The 17356-nt window shown below is 30.6% G+C and overlaps 1 protein-coding gene across 11 annotated transcripts in view; it reads right to left on the reverse strand.

Annotated features, from left to right (window-relative positions):
* LOC145249658 (protein YIPF3-like) overlaps nt 1-17356 on the reverse strand; it is a 107708-nt gene that overhangs the window by 8796 nt on the left and 81556 nt on the right. For all 11 annotated transcript variants that reach the window (XM_080111436.1, XM_080111440.1, XM_080111437.1 and 8 more), the window contains 4 exons: nt 16498-16620; nt 10986-11109; nt 9612-9722; nt 3965-4207 (listed from right to left, as the gene is read on the reverse strand). In XM_080111436.1, coding sequence (XP_079967562.1) covers nt 3996-4207; nt 9612-9722; nt 10986-11109; nt 16498-16620 — 570 coding nt within the window. In that variant the 3' untranslated portion in view covers nt 3965-3995. The remainder of the gene's footprint in view (nt 1-3964; nt 4208-9611; nt 9723-10985; nt 11110-16497; nt 16621-17356) is intronic.

The raw sequence follows: 17356 nt of genomic DNA on the forward strand, positions 1-17356 counted from the left end.
TATTAATAAGTAAACATTAAATAAGAATTAAATGTAAATGATGTGCCAAGAAAAAAAAATCACACATTAACTCCCTTCTGAGAGGAGATCAATATCTCGTAAATCATAATCAAATGAAATACATGTTACTGAATGCAAATGACAATTCTCATTTTATTCGCCACTACTGTGACTGGAGCACCTGCAATTAAAGTTTCATAAGTTGTCTCTTAAAAAGTCATTCATGTGAGTGTTTTCAAAGATGTCTTTCATATTGGTGATTTTTAGATAGCACTTTCTAGCAATAGTAGACATTTTATGAGAATACTAGCAAGACCGTCTTAAAAGACAAGATGGCCGGTGAGCAAAAATAATTTAATCTGCTGACGTCATCACGGATAGTCCATACCGGTGACACCGGTAGTCACTGGTAGGCATTCGTAACGTCTTGAAGTCAGTGTAATATTTCTTTTTTTATTAAAATGCCTTCACGGTGCATCGTTCCAACTTGCTGAGGAAATTATCGTAAAGGACCAAAAAGTGACAGTATTTTCATTTCCGAAAGATAAAGAATTATAATGCAGTAAAAAAAAAAAAAGATTTTACACCATCTCCATTCAGCAAAGTAAGTTTTAACGTGCTCCCCCCCCTGTATTTAACACGATGTAACTATATATTTTAATTATGGTAAATAGGTAGGATCAAACCCACAACTTACTTTCCCTTTGTGGGTGAGTGGGTAACTAAACAGAGTTTAATTTTAACGATTAAAAAGTTAAATTGACAGGTGCGTGATTTTAATGATCACGCCATAGAAGTCCCACGGTGAACATTTACTGCGAGACAGTTTTTCTGGTTTCGTTTCCCAACTTTTTGTTTCGCCAAAATGTTGGGTGGAAACCAGCTCCCCATAAAGAGGAGAGTGTCCATATGAATAGCAACTGTCTGATATAAGGAGTTTCCCCATCACATTGACCAAATGCCCATTGATTTCTAGATGTTTCCAGCTCTTGTGCCGGGAACCGCACCTTCGCTTCAGATCAGTTTCGCTTTTATATGAAAAAGCCAAATCAACACAAGAGGCGCCGAAATAGCAAGAATCGTGTAAAATTTGGCGTAAATAAATCTAGACGTGATGCACATTCAAAAATCCTAGTCTGTTCAATAACTTGATGATTAGTGAATTCTCAAGCTTTTATTTTACTAGTAGGCCACCCAACATTGCTCAGTCGTAAAATATGCTTAAATATATTTTGATTAATGCAGATTTCATTTATTATTATATTAGACTCAATACATAGTAATCATTTAAAAAGTTTAAAAAAAAAAAAAAAAAAATGATTTGCGCACCACCACCAAGAATTGAAACCAAAACGTTCAGCTTATGATTTATTTTTTTCCTTTAATGTTAATGCCTAAGCTATGAAGACATGTTTGCTGCAAGGCTAAAAATTAAAACCTGAACCAATAGCTATTACATTACACATGCATATTCATAATGCCATCGTTCGACCTTCACCTGGCAAATTCTATTTTTTTTAATTTTCACTTTTGCACAGATTTTCCCCAGCTAAAACCCAAATATAAAGTTTTGCATAGGTTCGAATACCCTATATATTAAGTTTCATGTCTGTAGATCAAAAACTGAACAGGAGTTTGGTAGGCAAAATTTTTAAACTAATATATATATGCATACATAAATATATATAGGAGAATAATAGGAAGGACATTAAAGTATCTGGTATATAGGGGAGTGATGGACAATGGGCGAGCGGGGCACCTAGGGATGTTTAACTAATGTAGGTAAATTTAAGCTAACTGGGGACTTGTGAGAAATTAGGAGTTATAAAGAGTAGGGAGTATGAGAAATAGTGGAAAACATGCATTAGGTTTCGAAATATTGAGATATGAAGAGCATATAACCCCCACCCTCAGCAATTATTGTTTTTTCCTTATTACATCGACAAATAAATCTATGTATACCAATATATGGCTTTGTCTTATCTAGAATTGCTATCGTTATATTTAAGCTCCACCTTACCTGTTGAACTTTACACATCTTTATAGGCCCCCTTTTAAAGAAGCCTTCAACATTTCTTTAATCCTCTTCTAATATATATATATGCATGTCTATGTACTTGTGGGATATATTTGTTTTCATCTTTCATATCTTCAGATTCTTTGGGTTGGGTTCTTGATTTATTGAATTTATGTCTGACTTATCTCTATTATTAGATGTTGAACAGGACCATGTTTTGGATTTTGTGGGACTGATGTTTTGTGTTGTTGCTTTTGTTTTTATATGTGTTGTAAAACGTTTTGAGCATCTCTATAATTATCTACCACAATTAGATTTCTGTTTTTCATTTTTTTTTTTTTAAACTGTTTTAGGTTACTATTTTGGGATAGAACTTTTTCAATTAGAAATGGAGATAATTCGCTAATCTTTTTTTCCTTCTACAATTTCAATAATGGAAAGTTTTATTTTGTATATATTTGAAAGAATCGTTTTTCTCAGGATTAGATTCTTACTCACAAAGTCAAAGTTAGAAATGCCAGTTTTAGTTCTTGCATTGTTGTTAGTTTTGTTTCTTGGTTTTTATTGAGTGTTTACTGCATCCATGTAAATATATTTGATTATTCGTCTTTATTATTCCTCATCCTCCTCAAAACCCAAATGTGGGAGATGTTGGGGAAACCTTATTCGCCTTTTTATCCCAGGGATATAAGAAAGGTATACTCAATTAGTTGAGCTTCTGTTGTCATTTATTGGTTCTTCATTCAGTTTCGTCTTCAGTTTTAGAGAAACTTCAGATAGGAATAATTATGTGGTTTTCGTTTCAATAATTGATTGACCTTTGCCATCACCTAACATTTACTTGGTTTGCCTATTTTGATGGTAAAAGTAAAAAGATGTGGTATCCTTAGAGTTTATTCTTATGTGTAGTAGTTGGCATTTCTAGTGCTAGGGTTTGGTGTGTGGCTGATTAATCGAATCAGGCTTCTCCGACCATCCGTCTAGCCAAAGTAAGGGCCAAAGTGGTGTGTTACAGAGTCATGTTTTCTTTGTTCTCAGATCATAATCCGCTTAACCACTAAGATCCATCCCAAAGCATCATGGGTCGCCATTCACAGCCAACAGGTGGGTCCATTGAGGGACTTTTACTCTCTGCAGGGGGCAGCTGGCATATTCTAATGCCCTACCACCTGGGGGGTGGGGAGAGAAGAGAAGTGGGGAGAAAAAAGGGGTGGACGAATTTTTTGTTTTCGGCTTTACAGAACATGATTAAGTTTTGCAAAAAAAAAAAAAAAAAAAAAAAAAAACATTAATGAACAGTGCATTTGAGTCAGGGAGCTGATATCTTCAGACAGCCTGATATGTATGTAGGTTGAGGTGATATTTAAGTGCATACTTGCTGATCCAATGATCCTGGTCTCTTGTATATGTTTGTATATGTTGGCCCGTGAATCCAAATCACTAAACGAATACTCATAAACATACCCTTTACTATTTAATACATGGACATACAATGAGCGAGTAGATAGCTTTATAAATATAGAAATATTAAGTGTTTCTAATATTTAAATGTTCAATTTTGACATCAAAATTCAAGAGATTTAAATTCTTATTTTTGAATCATTGGAGATTTGGATAATTCAAAAAATTTGGAATTCTATAAAGTACTGTTATTAAATAATAATCTAAAAAAAAAAATCAATTGAGAAAGGAGAAAAATCAAAAAGACATTTGTTACAAAATTCTAACAGACGTGAAAGTTTGTTAGAATTTTGGAAAACTGATCATCAGATCAAATAGACACAGAATGATAACATTATTCAATGAAATATGCTTGAACGATGAGATGCTGCTCAACTACGAAAAACATAATATTATTAGTATCCAACTGTTAAATATTTTGGAGTCTGATTTTTCTGCTTGGGAAGATGAAAATAAAAGCATAAAAAGAAAATTTTAAAAAAATACCTTGTTGCTTCACATGGAAATCTTGTCTTTGTTACTGCAACAACACACGTTGGGTGACATTCGAAAGCACTGCTTTCAAGATTAACGGTGGTGCAACTTTGACAGAGGTTGTAGAGTTAGTGACAGCTGCAGCTATTTTTTGAGCTACAAGAGGAACAGCATTGTCAACAGGATGCAGAGCAGTGTCTATTTTGTCAATGGCCAATTTCGTATTTGGATCAACATTCATAACTTGATTTATTGCTGCAAAAAGAAAATATTTAGAATTTCACATCATTTTACAATCAGCATTTTCATATCTTATAATTAGTGTTGGGACGATTCCTAATTTTTATACGATTCCGATTCCAGGAAAATATTGATTAACGATTCCGATACCAAGTACGATTCCGATTCCGATTCCTAGGGAATTTATTGTTTTGAAATATACCAAGGAGTTTTATACTTATGGTCGGTAGTTCCCAAATATGTTCTCTTACTTTGGAAGAGATATTTTATGTCTACACCGTCGTGTTTTGGTTTAAATAAAATTATTATATAGTAAACTAAACGGAAAAATTAGCAAAATTTATTTTAGAGAAAATTTATTTTACTTAATTGGAATACAGAAAAAAAAAACTCAAAGAAAATAGAATTTATCCTTCAGAGAAAAAACAAATAAAATAGAATTTATATAACAGAACAAAAACAAGAAAATTAGAGAATAAATTAACACGATTCATTATTTTGGTCCTCATAATTTACAGATTTAATGAATTAAATAAAAAAAATATAGCGGAAGAGAAAGAAAATATATACTAATTAAATATAAAAAAGATAAATATTTAATTTAATAATTTATAAATGAACGTGCGTAATGAAAAAAAAAACAATATACCACGTGACATGGCGCCGTAGATACAAAATAACCTTTCCAAAGTTAACGACCATATATGAGAAATACCATTAATCGAAAGTTTTTGTGTTTTATACCAAAAGGTAGGTATAGCGAAAAGTTACAATTAAAGGAATTTCAAAAACGATTTTTTGTTTAGCTATTGATAGTTGTATTTGTGACGGCAGTTCTTCAGACCTCCATAATTCACAAGGAGTAGTTAACACCTATTATTTTTTCTTACTTTTTCATTGCTTTTACACGTTTCTAACGTGAAGAATAAGTTTAGCCAAACTAATTTTGAAATAGGGTATATCAAAGGAACACATAAAAATGATACCACGATAAAAAAACAAATGAAATACAAGATAAAACTGAGCAAATATAATTACCAAAAGTACAGAAAAAGATTAAAAAAAAACAAACAAAAAATGGTGAAGTTTGTTGAGTGAAATGAATTATTGAAAGAAAATTAATTGAACTAATAGAAATGTTAAATAAACAAATGTCACATTTCAATATTTTTTTAATAATTAAATTCTCAGGGTTGTCGAAATTAAAAATTAAGTGATTTTTTTTTTATTAGACTTCTTTCGAAGCTTGTTACCTTGAAAAATACATTTAAAACCCTGTTTTTTTTTAAATAAATTGAAAAATAAATGCAATTAAAAAAATTTAATTGATAATTGAAACTTTAAAAACATATTAAACATTGAAAAATTACTTATCTCACAAATTAACGTCCAATAAAGTAGATCCAGTCTTCATACAGGAATTTGGTTATAATAAATATATCTTTCCCAAACTTAAAAAAAATTTTTTTTTTTTTTTTTGAGAGAGAGAGAGTGCTTTAAAATCGCCGGGGAGTGCCGACTAAAATTTTAAAGAAGTAAATTTTAGGAGTTTAGTGCCTTTCAAAGACGGTTATCATAATTTATTATCATGATTTAATTTCCTTTTTTCCCCCCCCCCCACACCTTTCCACATGGTTCAGTAGTTAACCAGTGCTCCTGTTGCTGTCAGTCAGCTATCTTTACCTAAGTTTTAATTTCTAGTTAAAAGAATTTTTCATGAATGGAATCAGCATTTTTAAAAATTATTTTTTTAGTTGTATATATTGTATTTACTCTTTGAAGTTAAGGAGGGTTAAAAAAAAAAATGGTGACACCTAGATGGTGACGTAGGCAAAAAAAAAAAAAAAAGACACTGCGATTTCGACCCTCACTAATAAAACTGCTCTGAGTGACTAGTTGGTAATTTTTTGTTTCTTTTCTTTTTTATTTTGCTCCTCCAATTTATTTGGATGCTTCATAGTTAAATATTTTAACATGTTGGTTGTGGTCATGTTAGATGGTTTTATTCCTCGCGATATTTTAATTTGACAGACTTTGCAAATGGCTTTCAACTCATCATCTTCAAAAAGACTTTTTTTTGGACTTTGGGCCATATTAGAAAATTCAGTTTATCTGTAAACAAATAATTTACTATTAAATTTTGTTTTAAAGCTAGTCACTTATTTGGATAATTAATTGTAAATAATCCGCTAAAAAAGACAAAAAGAAAAAAATATAAAGGGATGGGGCGGTAAATTGTACCAACCGGTAGTTAACAAAAAAAACTTATAGAATTTAATTTTTGAAACCAATGTATAAAAGTTTACATAATGAAATGCAAATATGCATTTTCGGGTTTGTATTACTGTACACATAGATTCGAAAAAGTTGTCAAAAAACAAATATATAACAAACAAATATTATCAAAGGCAAGATAAGTTACTTTTCTACAAAACTGGGAAATTTATTTTGTTTTTATTCAATGTAACATGTTTATTCAGCTCGAAAAACATGCAGTGTTTACCGATGTATTAGAAAATTCAAAATGGCGCCCGACACTCTCTTTAACATGGTAAGTTCGGGAAAAGGTGTTATAAATAATAAACTAGACAAAATACTATTAAAAAAACACCGAATATATGTCAAAATATGTCACGGTAACATATATTGAGCGAGTTTCTAGCAGTATTTTTTATAGTTTATTATTTATAACATCTTTTCCTGAACTTACCGTGTTAAAGAGAGTGTCGGGCGCCATTTTGAATTTTCCAATACATCGGTAAACACTGTATGCTTTTCGAGCTGAATAAACATGTTACATTGAATAAAAACCCGAAAAATATATCCAGTTAGGTAGAAAAATAACTTATCTTGCCTTTGATAACATTTATTTGTTATATATTTGTTTTTTGACAACTTTTTCGAATCTATGTCTACAGTAATACAAACCCGCATTTTCTTTTGAATTTTTTTTTTGGTTGACGCGGTTCAATATTGCTAAACTATAAGTCCTTAGTAAAATTCTATTTATAAATACTTTTTAAAATGAAATTATTTAATCCATCGTAAATATTATTTAGACATAAAAATTAATTGATTACAAAACCTTTTAAATATATATATATTAATTTCTTTTTCGTTCGGCAAAAAACTGCGCAAAACACTTTTAATTTTCAATTTAAAATTCTAGAAAAAAGATTATATTATTCTGCTTTTAATATAATCAAATTCAGGGTTTTATCTTTCTGGAGAAAAAAAAATAATGGATTTTATTTCAATGAAATTAAAAAAAACAAACTTGACTGAACTGAATTAAGTACCCTTAAATTAACGAAGGGGTTATTTAATAACTTTAGGTTTGGAAGAGATAGGTATGGGGTCGATTTTTTTGAAACTTCAAAAGAAACCGACTACTGTCAAAACTTTGCGAAATAATACAACGTGATCAATTTCATTTTAGAGATATTTCTTTCAAAAGCCTTCTTTTAAAAAAAGAAAAAAAAGTATATTGTTCTATTAAACCTTTTACTGTTTAAATAATTTGACTTTGCTCGTTTTATTTTAAGAAAATATAAGTTGAAAAAGCATTTTCATTCACTATTAGAAGATTTGTCAGTAAAAAAAAAAACAATCGCCAAAAAGATAAGCGTTTTTTTTTTATTTTTACTCACAATGTAGAGCCCTGCATACTTCTTTTCAAGTTAACTCTTTTGTAGTTTTGATTACAATAGATCTGAATGAATGAACCTTGTAATGGAGGGGCACTAAGCATTGCCCTGTTAATAATGAATTTCTTTGGTTTCTTTTTATTTCTCTCTTGTGGTTAGAAATATCAGGAAATTTTTTTCTTTTTTTCAACATCAGACTAAAAGAATCGTAATGAAGGAATCGGAAAATTAAGGTATTTTTTAACGATGCGATTCCGATTCCGATACCTCCCACAATACACGATTCTTACGACTAATGATTCCGATTCCGATTAATCGTCCCACCACTACTTATAATGGTGATTTGGTGTTGGTGTATCTCTGAAACTATGAAACTGCTTACGTCACAATTCTTGTAAGTTGCAAATGTGATTAAGAAATATAATGTCTTATATTATTAACACTTTTGACCTATCTTTTTAAAAATTATTCTAATAACTTCTGAGTAATATTTTTTGATACATTATAAAGTAATCTTATAGTGGATAAATCTGACGGGAGAGCATTAATAAAATGAACAACTCATTTTATTACTTTCTTATTTAATCAATAATAGAAGAGCCATCATCAAAGATATTTATTATTTTGTTACTCTTTTTTTACCCTAGATGAAATCCTTTAAAAACAATCAGTATTATAAACAATAGAAAAGTATTAATGCTCCTAATGGTGAGAAGTATCATAATTCCATTTGGAATAAACTATGGTAAAATCGATCTGAAAGAAAAAACCAAAATATTATGAAATAGTTGGTTGGTTTTGTTTTACGGCATATCAACCCTTTGCGGGTTATTTAATGTTGAATCCAAAGATTTTGAAGAAAAAATTTTTTAATAGAATATATTTGTTGTTTTCACATCAGTTTCTATTTAACCCGTAGTTGGGACCCTAACAGGTACTACCACTCCGGGTCAGAGTGGACCTGGGAGCAATGGTAATTAAAGGGTGGCTCCACACTCCCCAAAACCCACAAGTTGGGGCCTCACCACTGGATATAGTTTAAGGTCATATCCAGGACCCCCATTGAGGGACTTTTACCCTCAGCAGGGAGGCAGTCGGCGTATTCTAATGCCCCACGGACAGGACCTATGAAATAGTAACAACCAATATGATAAAAACTGTTAAATAAAAAGGAGGGGGGTATGTCAACAAATATAGGATAAAAAAGGGGGGGGGTCAACAAACATAGAATACAAAAAAGGGGGGTGTCAACAAACATAGAATAAAAAAAAGGGGGGTGTCAACAAATATAGGATAAAAAAGGGGGGTGTCAACAAATATAGGATAAAAAAGGGGGGTGTCAACAAATTTAGGATAAAAAAGGGGGGTATCAACAAATATAGGATAAAAAAAGGGGGTGTCAACAAACATAGGATAAAAAAGGGGGGTGTCAACAAATTTAGGATAAAAAAGGGGGGTATCAACAAATATAGGATAAAAAAAGGGGGTGTCAACAAACATAGGATAAAAAAGGGGGGGTGTCAACAAACATAGGATAAAAAAAAGGAGGGTGTCAACAAATATAGGATAAAAAAGGGGGTGTCAACAAATATAGGATAAAAAAAGGGGGGTGTCAACAAATATAGGATAAAAAAAGGGGGGTGTCAACAAATATAGGATAAAAAAAGGGGGGTGTCAACAAACATAGGATAAAAAAGGGGGTGTCAACAAATATAGGATAAAAAAAAGGGGGGTGTCAACAAACATAGGATAAAAAAGAGATAAGAAATTACCATGATTTGCTTTAGCGATGTTGTCTCCTAATTCTCGGACAAATTTTGGTTGGATTGTTTCTTCAAGAATTGGTTTTTGTAAAAGATCCTTGTTAAACACCTCAGAAAGTTCTGCAATAAATAAAAAGCAAAATTTGCTTTATCAACAAAACTTGTTCAAAATTTAATTATAATGAAACGCTTTACAAATGGCAATGGTCAAATATTATTTACATTCAGTTTTTGCATTTTTTTTTTTGTTTTTTACTATTGTCCTTATCAATGTTGATATTTATATCATGTTTATACCTTAATTGTATTTATAAAAAAATGCAATGTTAATAATGTTTTTAAACATGTTTCTTACAGATGTTAAATTTAATAAATTAAATGATTTAGCTGTTAATCTATTAAATAAAGCATTTTAGATTTAACTTTAACATCTTATAAAGATTTGCTTATCTTATGTTTGCCAAGGCAAACATAAGATAAGCAAAAACTGTGCAGTTGTGGCAAGGAGTAGAAAAGGGAAACTGATTGACCTCTTGAAATAAGGCTTGAAGAACAGAAACCTGTAATTAGAGGCAATCATTTATCACACACATAATAAGTGATACCCAAAAGGACATACTGAGGAACAAAATGTGGAGTAAAACAGAATAAGACATCCACCAATGTCAAAATCAGATGATTGATACCCAATCTGTGTATATAGCCATATAGTTAGGAGGGGAAAAAAACATTAGTTTTGTTGAGAAATTCTTTGTAGAGCAATAGTTTGTTGGTGACGGGTTTTGCAGCACAAGTTGGAAGACTTGTGTACTAGGTTGTTCCAACATTATGAATAAAGCAAATGCAAACATGAATGCGATATGAGAAGAGAGTGATTAATGTAAAGCAAATGATTTTCTTTTATAAATGGAATGGTTTTTAAGAATGTTCATGTCACACTACAAACAAAAGCTTACATCATACATGTTCATTAACATATAAGGTATAATAGATCAATTTATCAGATTTAAAAACTGTTAGTATTTCAGTTTGCTTAGCTTCATATGATGATAATACTCAAATGTTAGTATTGGTTCAATTATTACAGCCAAAAGCAATGCATGGAAATGGAATTATCATTTCAGAATATGTTTTTGAAAACTAAAACTTGATCGTCCTTTAAGTATATAAGTTTCAGTTTTTAAAGACATTCTTATACTCAAACGATGATTCCATTTCCATGCATTGTTTGTGGCTGCGTCATCAACGACTAAGCATATCAGCATCATCTTCTTACAAATGCCAACTTCAAATCCTAGTATTTGAAATAAACTAATATGCTATCTACCTTTGTAATAAGGTGATATATGAGATGAACCCAAACATGTAAACATAGTTGCTTACCTTCCACTGTTTGGTGATAGGCAAAATGAAGATATAAAAGAAAGCAAAGATGAAGAAATGTAATTGTGCCACAAACAAGCATCCGATGAGAATGTCCAGATGTACGCGAAAGAATTATAAAAGCCTACAAAAAAAGAAAAAAAAAAACAAAAAAAACATTGAAATCCTTGATTTTTTGACATTATTTCTTGAAATAAAAATATTGTGCTGGTCGATCAGGTTAGTCAGTGGGATTGGATATAGTATGAGAGATATATGTATATACTAATAAAATGATATTACCATTTTTTATGTGTGTGTTTCTCACCTCTAAGTGACTTACACATTATTTACTTTTTGTTTACTATTAAGCGATTATTTATTGAAATAAAAAATGTGATAGTATAAAATACTAAAACAACTTTTTTAAAAAATCTCATTTAAAAAATACTTAATTCAAAATGAAATTTATCTGAATGTACTTTTTTTGTTGTTAATAGTTAACAAAAATTAATGAATAACTTCAAAATTTAACAAGAATTTGGAAGCATTTTAATTGTTGCATAGGAAGTAATTTTTATCTTTAAAATTCTTAAATCTTCATGTATTAAAAGAGTGAAAGTTTTTGGAGCAGTTTACATTCAATCTATATATATAAAAATGTAATTCTTGGTTCGTTATAAGCGAATAAAACCATATTTCTACGTTACCAATTTATTTGAAATTTTCAGACAACCCATCTTTAGAGTCGAGGGATGTTTTTATGTTATTAAAGTAAATTTACCTCGCGAATTATTAAAATATTAAATAAAATAAATATATTTTCGTAATCGTTAGTGCGAACGTGTTTTGCTGATGAAACTGAACTTCCGGTTCGATTCATTTCATAGCCACGAATTTACGAAACGAAGTAGACTTCATTTTCTGTTTACTCGATAAGTAAAAAAAAACAAAAAAAAAACATAATTCATTTGTTTATCTTCCAAATTTTTTAATTTAAGCATTTTTTTCTTTATTATACAAGGCAAAAAAAAAGTTTGTCACTTGCTTTTTGAGTTTTTTTTTTGTTTTTTGCAAAGAGTGGTCCGCGCTATTTTTTTAATCGTATTTCCAGGTTTAATTAAAGTTTTATTATATGTTTTTTTATTCAATTGTAAGGTTAAAATACAGATTAGCTACAAAACACCCTCTCCTCCCCATGTTAAGAATGGCTTTTTAAATAATAACGTTATTATTTCAACATGGATCACTCTCTGCATGAGTACTGTACTTTCACCTAACAATTTAATAAACAGAACATGGTACTTATGCAGAGAAAGTACCATAATAATATAATAGAATAATAACGTTATTCAGAAAGCCATGCTTAACATGGGAAGGACGTTTTGTTACTATTCTATACTTTCACCTAACAATTTAATAAACAAAACATGGTACTTATGCAGAGAAGATACCGTGCTGAAATAACGCTATTAAGAAAGCCATTCTTAACATGGGGAGGGAGTTTTGCATCTATTCTATACTTTCACCTAACAATTTACAATTTAATAAACAAAAATAGATAGTACGTATGCATAGAAAATACCGTGCTGAAATAATGTTATTTAGAAAGACATTCTTAACATGGGGATGGTATTTTGTAACAATTCTGTCCTATCACCTAACAATTTAAAAACAAAACATGGTACTTATGCAGAGAAGCTACCCCCGCTGAAATAATGACGTTATCATTTAGAAAGCCATTCTTAACATGAGGATAGGGGTGTTTTGTAACTATTCTGGACTTTCACCTAACAATTTAATAAACAAAAGTTAAACTTAATCAGACAAGGAACAGTACTGAATCATTAACATTATTTAGAAAGCCATTCTTAACATGGGGAGGGAGGATGTTTTCTAACTATTCTGTACTTTTGGTGCTAATGCAGAGAGTGATCTGCGCTATTTTTTAAATCGCATTTCCACGTTTAATTAAAGTTTTATATGTTTTTTATTCAATTGTAAGGTTAAAGTACAGAATAGGTACAAAACCCCCTCCCCTCCCCATGTTAAGAATGGCTTTTTAAATAATAGCGTTATTATTTCAGCACGGATCACTCTCTGCATGAATACCGATTAATGTTTTGTTGTTTGCTTTTTTTACCATATTTTTTTGGTTTTTTTTCAAGAAAACCTTTTTTAACAAACATTGAAAGTACACGTTTTTTTTTTTTTTTTTTTACAGAAGTTGTTTTTATATAAGAAAATATGAATGCTTATAAAGAAATTGGGTACTCATGCACTTATTGATCCGTTCTGAAATAATAACGTTATTATTTAAAAAGCCATTCTTAACATTGGGAGAAGAGGGTGTTTTGTACCTATTCTGTACTTTAACCTTACAATTGAATGAAAAAATGGTAAATTTTTAGATTAGGTCCACCTCCACAATTTTCTTTTAAATGACGACTTTTGAAGGTTTTCGACTATGCTGAATACGGAAATCGCATTGAAATTTTGCAGAAATAAGTAGTTATCGAGATATCAAAAATTTGTATAATGCATTGTAATCTCTGGCAGCCGTCTTTTTTACACGCTTGCGCGCGTCATAAACAAATCTGCGCGCGTAACAAAGATGGCCGCCAAAGAATACAATGCATAAAACAACTATCTATATCTCGATAACTACTTATTTCTGCAAAATTTCAATGCGATTTCTGTATTCAGCATAGTCGGAAACCTTTAAAAGTCGTCATTTAAAAGAAAATTGTGGAGGTGGACCTAATCTAAAAAAAAATACCAAAAAAATTAATTAAGCTTGGAAATACGATTTAAAAAAATAGCGCGGATCAGTAAGTGCATTAGCACCCATTAATCAACTCACGTGACCTTATTGCCAAATAAGGTCCGGCTACAATGTTGAACGCGCCGTTCACATTGGTTTTTTGGGGTTTTTTTTCAAGTTAAATTCAACTTTCACAATATCTTTATTTTTTTTATAATTTCACAATATCTTTTTTTAATAATAAATTGTTAGTTAAAAAAGCACAGAATAGTTACAAAACACCATTCCCTCTCTATGGTAAGAATGGCTGAAAAAAATATTAGGTACTCATGTAGAGAGTGATCCGTGCTGAAATAATAACGTTATTATTTAAAAAGCCATTCTTAACATGGGGAGGGGAGGGTGTTTTGTATCTATTCTGTACTTTAACCTTAATTAAACTTGGAAATTCGATTTAAAAAATAGCGCGGATTAGTAAGTTCATTAGCACCAGAAATTGTTAGGTGAAATACAGAAAAGTTTCTACCAAGAAAACCTTTATTTTATTTCTTTGCTATTCTTACCAAGGGGAGGGGATGATGTTTTGTCACTATTCTGTGCTTTCAACTAACAATTTATTAAAAAAACAAAAGGTAAATTTTCACATTAGGTCCACCTCCACAATTTTTAACATGGGTAGGTTGGGGGTGTTTATTCTGAAAGCCGTTCTTAACATGGGGAGAATGGTGGTATTTATTCCAAAAGCCGTTTTTAAAAGACCAAAGACAGGTAAAAGGTTAAAACATGTGGTTAGGCATGGGTGTTGTTTATTCTGAAAGCTGTTCTTAATATGGGGAGGTTGGGAGTGTTTATTCATAGCCGTCAGTGAATTATAGTGCATAGTACAGGTCTTTATATCTCGAAAACTAATGGCCTCTGCAAATTTTAAATGAGATTTTCTTATTCAGCATAGTCGAAAATTGTGGAGGTGGACCTAATGTAAAAAAAATAACCTCCCCCCAAAAAGATATTGTGAAATTTAAATTTAAGCGTGGTAACAAAAATAAAATTAGACAGAAAAATACACCTTTGGGTTTGTACTTGCACAAAGACTTGAAAAAGTTGTCAACAAAAACAAATATATAACAAGTAAATATTTTCAAAGGCAAGATAAGTTACTTTTCTACCTAATTGGATAATTTTTAGTGTTTTTATTGGGTTTGTACTACTGTACATATAGATTCGAAAAAGTTGTCAAAAAATAAATGTATAACAAATATTATCAAAGGCAAGATATGTTACTTTATTACCGAAATGGATAATTTTTTTTTGTTTTTTTAACGCAAAATTTTTATTCGGCTCAAAAAACACAGCGTTTACTGTTATATTGGAAAATTACAAATGGCGGCAGACTGTGTTAACACATTAGGTTTGGGAAAATGAGTTAAAACTAAAAAAAAAACTATACAAAATACTGTTAAAAACCACTGAATACATGTCTGCCTATGTCACAGTAACATATATTGAGTAAGTTCCTGACAGTATTTTGTATAGTTTTTTTAGTTTTAACTCATTTTCCTAAAGTTAATGTGTTCAACAGTCTGCCGCCATTTGTATTTTTCAAATATACAGATAAACACTACATTTTTTCAAACCGATTAAACATTTTACATTAAATAAAAACACTAAAATTTTATCCAGTTAGGTAGAAAAGTAACTTATCCTGCCTTTGATAACATTTATTTGTTATATTTATTTTTCAACAACTTTTTCGTTTCTGTGTTTAGTAATACAAACCCGTTATATTTACTATAACGTTTAGTCGGCTCGAAGAACAGTGTTTATCAGTGTATTTGAAAAATGCAAACGGTGATGGACACTGTTGATGATGTTAAGTTTGAGAAAATGATTTAAAACTAAAAAAACTATGCAAAATACTATCAGAAACCCACCGAATATGTCAGCCTATGTCACAATAACATATAATCAGTTGGTGTCTGACATTGTTTTGTATAGTTTTTAACTGATTTTCCCAAACTTTACGTATTCAACAGAGTCCACGACCATTCGTCTTCAAATACATAGATAAATACTGCGTTTTTGAGCCGATTAAAAATTTTACATTAAATAAAAACACTAAAAAATCATCCAGTTAGATAGAAACGTAATTTACCTTACCTTTGCTTTCATTTATTCGATTTTGAACAACTTTTTCGAATCTGTGTATAGTACCCCCCCCCTTACCCAAATATTAATTAAAAACTCACATTTTTTAATACAATAAAAAAGAAAACTATTTAGCGTTTCAATGGTTTAGCAACTTTCGGCTTAATCCACTGAATGTTGGTCGAGCCCAAGCCATGATTGATGGTAACTCCCTAGGATCCGGATCCAATTCTGCAAGTACCATATTTTTTTTTTTTTTTTTTTTTTAACTTTTTGGAGTGGATAGCTGTACTAAGAATATAATAAACATGCATTTTCTCTTTTTATTAGAATTTTCCATTACATGAAATTAAGCCACAGCAATGCGTGGCAGGGTACATGAGATTGCATCCTTCAAACAAACTAAGGTATTTCTCATGTTTGTGTGTATCCAATTAGAAGTCACAAATGACACAACATGGTGGATGCTTTTGCAACCACATAAATTTGTTAGTGATTGAAACAACTAAAAAAATATAGAACTAAAAGAGACAATGGCATTTTGAAAGAATTTATGTATGCTTCTAATAGAGTTGCATTACAGAAATGTCGAAAGGACAAAGTTGTTTTTGCTCATGTACTCACCATTCTTAAGGTAGAGAGACCACCAAATATGACCCAAAGGAGGTAAAAGACCAGATGGTTATGTGCAGAATGAAGAACTGTACTCAAAAACACCACCAAGCAATGACCAACCAAACCATATCCCTGAATATAGACATAATATATTCAAATCTGATTTTATAATTATTTAATCAAAATAGATTTAAGAATATTTAAAAAAAAAAAAAAAAGAATTTTTGAGAAAATTTTTTTTTCCCTTATGTGGAAACTTAATAGTTTCTAATATCTTGGATGATAATTTTAGGTTGAATAATGGTAAAAAAATATTATATTACTGAACTATCCAAATAATGAAATTTGGCTCCATACCCCTAAAAATTATACAAATTATGCAAAAAAACTTATTACATAAAGAATTAAATGCTGATTCTAATGAGCACTGAACTACATTTAGACGATAATTTTTAGTCAAAACATAATTTTTTTCCATTATTGGCTATTATAAGCATACAGTGTCTTTCAGTGTTCGTCAGGGAATTATGTCATTCCACTACATTGCTTTTTCTGCATTATTATCTGTGTATTGCATAGGACAATATTGCTTATTTTGATGTTAATTTTTTTATTTCAAAAATAATTATGCATGACATAGGCATAATCACATTTATATAGCAGTTCTTGTTAAATCACCAAAGCTAAACAATGTTGAGCCTGGTTAGTACCAGATGAGTGACCATTTGGGAATACCACGTGCTGTATGTATAAGATGTTGACACTTCTTTGCAAGAACTGCACAAACCCAACGTCGTCATCTCCCCTGAACAGAATATACATGTTTGTGAGGGTGAGTGCTGCTGACAAGATAGGCAATCATGTGGAA

The sequence above is a fragment of the Euprymna scolopes genome, chromosome 28 (assembly GCF_053919585.1).
Source record: "Euprymna scolopes isolate OS-2025 chromosome 28, ASM5391958v1, whole genome shotgun sequence".
NCBI classification, from domain to species: domain Eukaryota; kingdom Metazoa; phylum Mollusca; class Cephalopoda; order Sepiida; family Sepiolidae; genus Euprymna; species Euprymna scolopes.